This window comes from Numenius arquata, chromosome 17, assembly GCF_964106895.1.
Source record: "Numenius arquata chromosome 17, bNumArq3.hap1.1, whole genome shotgun sequence".
NCBI classification, from domain to species: Eukaryota; Metazoa; Chordata; class Aves; order Charadriiformes; family Scolopacidae; genus Numenius; species Numenius arquata.
Window position 1 is genome coordinate 3,641,178 of NC_133592.1, and position 8,209 is coordinate 3,649,386.

The window sequence follows — 8,209 nt, forward strand, 5'->3', positions numbered from 1 at the left end:
CGGACCGGCCGGACGCGCCGGAGGGGCCCCTCTCCGCCCCCGGCCCCGCGGCAGGGAGGGAGAGCCGAGCGGGGGGCGTCCGGAGGGGCCTCCGCCCGCCCAGGCGCAGGACCTGGGCACCACGTCTTCCTTTCAGCTGCGGCACGCTGCCCCTTCCCCGGCGCGGGGGACCGGGCGCTGGGCTGGGAACCCGGCTTTGTGTTTCCCGAGCTCCGGCGTTTGCCGGTCATCAGCGTGTCGAGTGTGCGAGGCCTCGGCTCCTGCGTGGAGCCGGGGCGGCGGCGCAGCCGCTTTGCTGAGGCGCTGGGCGTTGCAGGGGAATGAGCCTCTGCCTTTTAAAGGGAATTTTTGTTAAGAGGAGCTTGCAACTCGCTTGTGATCCCTTTCCCCTCCTTCCCCTTCCCTCCAGCCCCTGACGCACCCAGGGCTCCCACCCCGCAGGGAGCAGCCCTGACCGATGCCACCTGCGGCCCCCTGCGCTGAGCCGGGATGGGGACTGTCCCGCTCACGGCCATCCGTCCCTGCCCGAGACAGTGGAACCCCCACCACCACCCCTCGGCGTGGGGTCTCGGCCATTGCATCGCCCAGGACTGGGGGCTGGCATCGCCTGCAGGCACTGGCCTGAGCCCCAGGGTCGGTCTGCAGTGGACGGCAAACCGGGTCCGGCGCCTGGCAGCACGGGGCACCGCGGAGCCCACCCTGGGGTGCAACCCCCTCCCGTGGGGCAGCCTCATGCTCAGCCCCCCCCACCCTCCCCACCGCCCCGTGTGGCTCCGCCACTCCTCAAACCTCACTTTATAGTCTGCAGACGCCCCCGACGCTCCAGCAATGAGCTCCCCCTTTTCTATTCCCGGTGTAAATAGTCCTGGCCCCCCCAGCCCCGCGCCCCCACCCCTGTACAAAGCTCCTTCCATCGCTGTACTGGCTTCTTCCTTACAGCAAACCCTGCGCCGGCCGCCGGCGCGCAGGCTGGCACCGGCCCATCCTGTATGCTTCAAAGGTGTGACCATTCTAATAAACAGTATTATTATTATTATTATTATTATTATTATTACTACAAGGATTATTATTATTATTATTGAAATTATTAATAAAGATTTCTTTCTTCAACGAGGGCGACTCAGGTTTTGACTGGGGGGGCTGGCACGGGGGCGCTGGGCACAGCAGGTCTGGGTGTCCCAGCACACTACTGGGCAGGGGGCTGTGGGTGAGGGGGGTCCCACTGGGGCCCCCGGCCTCGCCGTAGAAAAGGAGTGGGGTGCCAACACGGCAGGACCCTCCCCTGGCTATGCCGAGCCCTTCGTTTTTCAAACCGTCAAATAATTCATTTTGGAGTGAGTCCCCCACCGGAGGAGCAGCAGCTTAACTGCTGACATATTAATTTTCCTGACTGGGAGCCAGCATTGTTTGTGGGCACGGGGCTGGCGCTGGGAGGGAGCCGGGGCTGGGTGACCCCGCTGCGCCGCGCGCTCGCCTGCTCCCTGCCTGCTAATTGCTTGCTCACCAGACTGTGAGAAAATAATTGCTGCTATAAATTTTCTCTCCTTCTCCGCATAAAGTATGGAGGGGAGGCAGCCCGGGCACTGCCAGCCCTGGGGAGAGGGCAGAGGGGTCAGTGGTGCTGAGGTTGGGGACGGGACGGGTGCAGCGGGGGCCGGTACTGGGATGCTCCTCTGGGGCTGAGCGCTGCAGCGGAGCCAGTGCTGGTCCCCAAGGTGGACACAGGGCTGGGAGGGGGGCAGTCTCGGAGCAGGCACCCCCAGCATGGGTACATGCAGTTTGCAGGCAGTGAGGGCTGCAGGAGCTGGGGGGGGGGAAGGGGAGCAGACCCTCGCAGGACCCGGCACCCAGTGGACCCCCATGGCTGAGCCCAGCCACGGAGGTGGGAGAAGAGGGATGCACTGAACCAGGGCGAGGAAACGCAGCCTCCACCCTCTTAGACTCTTAGCCTTGTGCCCACCGGCACAGAGGAGGCGACACGGAGGCAGGGCTGCACCACGCTCGCCTTTAATACCCGTCTGCGCTGGCGCCGCGGGCTGGGTCGGAATAGACCAGCACCAGCCGCCCCCAGCGCTGGGGGTCCACGGGCAGCTCGTCGCGCAGCACCGGCTCCACCAGCAGCTCCAGCCGGCAGGACTGCCCGGCCGCCGGCCGCGGCACCACCAGGCCCACCGCCCGGTACAGGCAGGCGTGTGCCAGCCCCAGCAGCTGCGGCGACGTCTGGCCCCAGCGGCAGCGGGCACCCAGGCTGAGGATGCGGAAAGAGCCGGCGCGGCCGGGCGGGAAGGTCCAGCGCAGGGTGAGGCTGAGCGAGAGCTGGTCCTCCTCGGGGCCCTCCTGCCACCAGAGCTGCGAAGCCGACAGGCTCTGCACCTGCGGCGGGGAGGCCGCCACGTTGGCCGCATCCAGCACCTGCGGAGGGAACCATGGCACCGTCGGGGAGGAGAACCACAGGTGCCCACCCACCCTCTCGGCATAGGGCCACCTGGGGCTGCAGCAGGGCGGGTGGCACTCACCCGGACCTCCCCGAGAAGGCAGGTGAAGGGTGTCTCCTGTGGGCTGGGCTGGTGGCGGGACACGAGCAGGGAGAGGTCTCGCAGGCTGCAGTCCTGCAGGTCCAGCTCGTAGCACCTGAGAACCAAGGAGCAGAGCGGGTACGGTGCCGGGGGGCCCTGGGGTGCCCCCACTCGCCCATGGGCACAGGGTGCTGGCAGGGCACTCACCGGCTGGTCCAGCCATGGGAGCCACGGTCACAGGCGGCGAGGAGCTTGGCGAGGCCGGGTGGTGGTGCCGGGAGGAACCGGGGGTAGTGCCAGCCATTGGGCTCTGCTGGAGGGAGTGGGGTCAGGGGAGGGGGTCCCGCAGCTCGCAGTGGGTGCTCGCTGCAGAGCACACGGCAGGTGGCAGGGTCCTCACCGGGCAGGGAGGTGATGTTGCCCTCGTGGCAGGTACCCGAGTCCCAGGTGGTGAGCTCCAGCGCAACCGTGAACTCCTCGGGGTGCGGCCCCTCCAGCTTGTAGAGCAGGGTCAGGAAGAGCTTGGGGGGCGCTGACATCTGCAAAGAGAAAAGGCTGATGACCCCAAATCCACCCAGAGAGAGACAGAAAGAGAGAGAGAGGAGAGAAAGAGAAGATACATCAGGTTAGGTCTGCTGGGCAGTGAGGGCAGAGCCCCGGGCACACTCACCACAAGGCCCTGGTGCCTCACAGCTCTGCCTGTGCCATGTGGGCCATTGGCCAGCGTGGTGCCAGCCCAGTGCTGAGGAGGTGGCAAGGGGGCTTCTCCCCCGACTCACCGGACGGCCACGCGCTCCTCGCCGGGGGGGATGGTCCCCTGCACCCTGAGGGAGCTGCCCCCACACCAGGCATCCTGCAGGCAGCAGCTGGTGCTCAGCCTGCCCTCGCGCTCAGGGTAGAGGGGCTGGATCTCCTGCGCACTCAGGTCATACCAGGGCCCGTCCTCTTCCTCCTGCAGGACAAGGTGAGCTGGGCTGGGGTGGGGAGCCAGGAGTAGGGACCCCCCCCTGCCCGGCCCACCCCTGCCTGGCCAGAGCCGAGCTGTCCCCCCATACCCACCTTCCCATCCAGGAACCTGCTGGTGCCCATGCCCAGGCTGAAGGAAGTGGCGAGGGGCAGGGTGCAGATGCTGTGCGTGGGCAGGTACTCAGCCAGCGAGCCCCAGAACCTGAAGGAGAAAGCAGGTGTCTGAGCAGAGACGCCCTGCTACGGCCACTGCCCTGGCACGGCACCGGGCACCACCCCAGCTGGGGCAGCAGGGTCTCCTGGCAGCCCCATCCTGCTGCCCCACAGCCCTCCTGGCCGAGCATGCTCCCGGCCCCCCCACCGTTTCCCCCACCCCAAAAAGCTGCCCTCACATGTTCTCGTTGTGCAGGAAGTTTTCCTCCCCCAGGTGCTCGTAAACCCAGCCGGGAGCGAAGATGGCTGCGGAGAGGCCGTGCTGGCGGATCAGGCGCAGGGACTGCAGAGACGAGCGGTGAGTAGCACGGGCCGGGCCAGGCAGTCACCTTGTCACCTGCCCTGTCCCCACTCCTCCAGGTCCCACTGGCCCCGCGGCGGGGCCATGACAACACCATGGGGATGTGCTGTGGCATCTCCTTCTCCAGGGACAGCAGCATCGGGATCCCCCAGCTCCCTCTCCCTGCATGGCTGCCAGCCCAGTGCCTCCACGTGCCCTCACTCCTCACCGCTGCATCCCCCCCAGTTAGCAGCCTGGCACAGCATGACACAGGCATCAGAGGGAGCTCAGAGCCCCACGCTGGTAGCTTGACACCCACCTTGTCGGTGTCGAAGCCACCACCGATCACATCCCCACGGGCAAAGACGTCAATGCCAACATAGACATCGGTGTGGCGCTGCCCAGCCAGTGCTCGTGTCCGCTCCAGATGCTCCTCCTTCCAGTTGTAGTTGGTGAACAGCCCATCGCAGGCATCGAAGAACACCCTGGGGACAAGGGTCAGGGTGGCAGGGCAGACGCTGCGTGAGGCTTGTCCCCGCAGCCCACTCCACCGAGGGCTGTGCGAAGTCATGCCCTGACCACCCCAGGCACTGGGTTTGGGGGGTGGGCTCGTGCCCCCCCCCCCCCCCAGGACCGGTTGTGCCTGGGCCTCACCTATTCTCCTCGGTCAGCTCATTCTGCCACCTCAGCGCGCCGTTCTGCAGGACGCTGTCGTACCAGATGACCAGCCCACCCGGCACCGCACCGTGCACCCGCGCTGTCAGGTGCCGCAGGAAGGGGAGCAGGTTGCCCACCGCCACCGGCTGCCAGGAGAGAGCAGGGAGAGGTTACATGGGACAGGCAAGGGCAGGGCAGGAGGCAGGGAGGCAGGCAGGGACGCGATGGCGGCTCACACTCAGCTTGTTCTCAATGTTGATCAGCCAGCCGTCGAAGCGGTAGTGCTGGGCGATGCGGGCCAGCTGCTCGGCCACGGCGCGGTACGCCTCCGCCCCGCCGGCCAAGAACGCCTCGCACAGCTTCTCCCCATCCGTCCACTCCGTGATGAACGTGCCTGGGGACACAGCGAGAGCAGCGTCGGACACGCACCCCGGCAAACCCACCGCAGGCTTGGGGGCTACCCAAGGCCTTGTCCTGTCGCCACCGGCCCTGCCCTCACCCAGCACGGGGACGCCGTTCCGGTGTGCCGCGTTGGTCCAGCACACAGGTGGGATGGTGACAGTGTGGTGGCTGAAGTAGACGAAGATGTCGATGTACCGCCAGTGGTAGAAGACGTAGGGGTTGCGTGTGGCTGAGCCCTGGATGAACCTGCAGCGGCAGAGAGGGCAGGGGGTTGGGCAATGCAGGAAGGACGCCGGCGGGCGGCTGCGGGGCTGGGCAGGGGCCTGACTCACGCCCCGGGAACTGGGCAGAGCGGTGGCACTGAGCCATGGAATCACAGAATCATAGCATCATGGAATGAGTTGGGTTGGAAGGGATATTTAAAGGTCATCCAGTCCAACCCCCCTGCCATGGGCACGGACATCTTCGACTCAATCAGGTTGCTCAGAGCCCTGTCCAACCTGACCTGGAATGTTTTCAGGGATGAGGCATCCACCACCTCTGGGCAACCTGGGCCACTGTCTCACCACTCTCAGTGTAAAACATTTCTTCCCTAGATCTAGTCTCCTCTTCTAGTTTAAAGCCATTACGCCTTGTCCTGTCACAACAGGTCCATGTCTTGCTGATGTTGGTGGCCCCAGGACTGGAGGAAGCAGGCGGGTCTCCCCCGAGCGGAGCAGAGAATCCCCCCCTTGCCCTGCTGGCCACACTGCTGGAGATGCAGCCCAGGGCGCGGAGGACTTTCTGGGCTGCCAGCACACATTGCTGGCTCATGGCCAGCTTTTCACACACACACCCAGCACCCCTCTAGATCTTCTCAGCAAGGTTGCTCTCCATCCCTCCATCCCCGGCCTGTGCTGACACCGGGGGGCTGTCCCGACCCAGGTGCAGGATCCTGCACTTGGCCTTGTTGAACCCCATGAGGGTTTTCACTTCTCGAGCCTGTCCAGGTCCCTCCGGATGGCATCTTGTCCCTCAGGTGTGTCAACTGCATCACTCATCTTGGTGTCATCCACAAACTTGCTGAGGGTACACTCAATCCCACTATGTCATTGATGAAGACACTAAACAGAACTGGTCCCGATTCAGACCCCTGCAGACCCCCTGCTAGGGCTGGCCCTAGCGAGGTCGCTGTGCTCCAGAGCCAAGAACCAAACCCTCCATCCCTGCCCGTCTGCGGCCAAGCAGCAGGAAACAAATGAAGCAGAACTAGAAGAGGTTTGGGGTTTGAGGCGCTAAGCCCCGCTGCCACATCCCCTCTCCACCCAGCACGTACCTGTCCTCCAGGTACCCGCCGCGCATGTCGTGGCACACCAGCGTCCGGGGCCTCCTGCTGTGGAGGGGGGGCTGGCGCTCGGCCAGCGGCACGGCGGAGACGTTGAAGTCGTCGTTGCTGTCGGGCTGCCAGGCCAGCAGCTCCTCCAGGCCGGACAAGAAGAAGCTGATGGGTTCCGTCGTCTTGGTGTCGAAGTGCCTCGCTGGGGCGGGCGGGGAGATGGGGTCAGCGGGGAGCGCTGCCCCTGCGCCTCAGCACCGACACCGTCCCCCATCCCCGTCCCGGTGGGGACCGGGGGCGCGGCAGGCGCCCTCCCCGCGGTGCCTCACCTGGCAGGGGCTGCGGGCGGGAGCTGATGGTGTCGTGCAGGACGGTGGTTCCCCGGGGCTCCGCCGCCGGCTGGAAGCTGCCCGGTAGTAGGGGGGGGGGTGAGGGCTGGGCAGCCCGGAGCACCCGCCGCCGGGCCGGGCCGGGCCAGCACCGCGGCCAGCGCTCGCCCGGCCCTCCGAGCCCATCCCGGCCCCGATCCCGGCCGCGGTCCCCATCCCGGCCCCGATCCCGGCCCACCTCCGCCGCCGCCGGCCGGCCCGCTCCTCCTCCTCCTCCTCCTCCTCCTCCTCCCCCGGCTCCTCCGCCCCGGCCTCGGCCCGCTTCCCGCGCCGCCCGGGCCCTTCCTGCGCCTCCGCCATGGCGCTGCCGCCGCCGCCGCTGCCCGCACTGACGGCGGCGCCGGCAGCGGCCCGGCCCGGCTCTGCCGGGGGCGCGGCCCGCGGAGCTCCGCCCGCACCGGACCCGGCCCCCTCCCCGCCCCGCACCGCCCCCGGCCCCGAACACGCACCGCCCCCCGCGCCCGGCGCCGCCTGGAGCCGTGCGGAGCGGGATGGGACGGGTGTCCTGCGGCGGGATGTGTGTCCCGGGATGGGGACGTGTGTCCCATGGACGGGACATGTCCTGAGATGGGCTGTGTGTCCTGGGGCAGGATGTGTGTCCCGGGATGGGGATGTGTGTCCCATGGACGGGATGTGTGTCCCGGGATGGGGATGTGTGTCCCATGGACGGGACGTGTCCTGAGATGGGCTGTGTGTCCTGGGGCGGGATGTATGTCCCGGGATTGGGACGTGTGTCCCATGGACGGGACATGTCCTGAGATGGGCTGTGTGTCCTGGGGCGGGATGTGTGTCCCGGGATGGGGATGTGTGTCCCATGGACGGAGATGTGTGTCCCATGGACGGGACGTGTCCTGAGATGGGCTCTGTGTCCTGGGGCGGGATGTGTGTCCCGGGATGGGGATGTGTGTCCCATGGACGGGACGTGTCCTGAGATGGGCTGTGTCCTGGGACGGGGGCCACTAGTCCCGGGATGCACTGTGTGTCCTGGAACGGGACTATGTGTCCCAGTATAGGGACATATATCCCAGGATAGGACATGTCCTGAGATGGGCTCTGTGTCCTGGGACGGGGCCACATGTCCCAGGGTGCACCAGGTATCCTGGAACAGAACCACATGACCCAGGATGGGACATGTCCTGAAATGGACTGTGTATCCTGAGATAGGAGGTGTCCCGGGATGGGACATGTGTCCCAGGACAGGACATGTGTCCCAGGATGGGCCCTGCTGTGTGGACTCAGACAGAGAGTACCTGGGCTGGTGGCCACCCCACAGCAGGCAGCCGTCCCCTCATGCCATGTGCCAGCAGTGCCAGCAGCCCCAGCCCTGCCTGCTGCCCGAGGGGCTGGGTGCCACCACGGGGCTTTGCCGCCACCGCAGGGTTTGGGACAGGACCCTGGACTGGCCGTGAGCAGGGTGGCTGCCTCCACATCTCCTACGGTGTCCCTGGGGCCAGCCCCGCAGGGACAGCAG

At 66.5% G+C, this 8,209-nt stretch overlaps 1 protein-coding gene across 1 annotated transcript; it reads right to left on the minus strand.

Moving 5' to 3' along the window:
- Positions 1-1,992: 1,992 nt before the first annotated feature.
- Positions 1,993-7,038, minus strand: ENGASE (endo-beta-N-acetylglucosaminidase). The gene is made up of 14 exons (XM_074160084.1): positions 6,917-7,038; positions 6,679-6,755; positions 6,350-6,551; positions 5,132-5,280; positions 4,869-5,026; positions 4,630-4,778; positions 4,295-4,460; positions 3,875-3,978; positions 3,576-3,684; positions 3,296-3,468; positions 2,917-3,071; positions 2,724-2,826; positions 2,517-2,631; positions 1,993-2,412 (listed from the first exon to the last, which is right to left on the minus strand). Exons 1-14 carry the CDS (start codon positions 7,036-7,038, stop codon positions 2,008-2,010), a joined length of 2,187 nt encoding a protein of 728 aa, XP_074016185.1. The 3' UTR covers positions 1,993-2,007.
- Between the last annotated feature and the right edge of the window lie 1,171 nt (positions 7,039-8,209).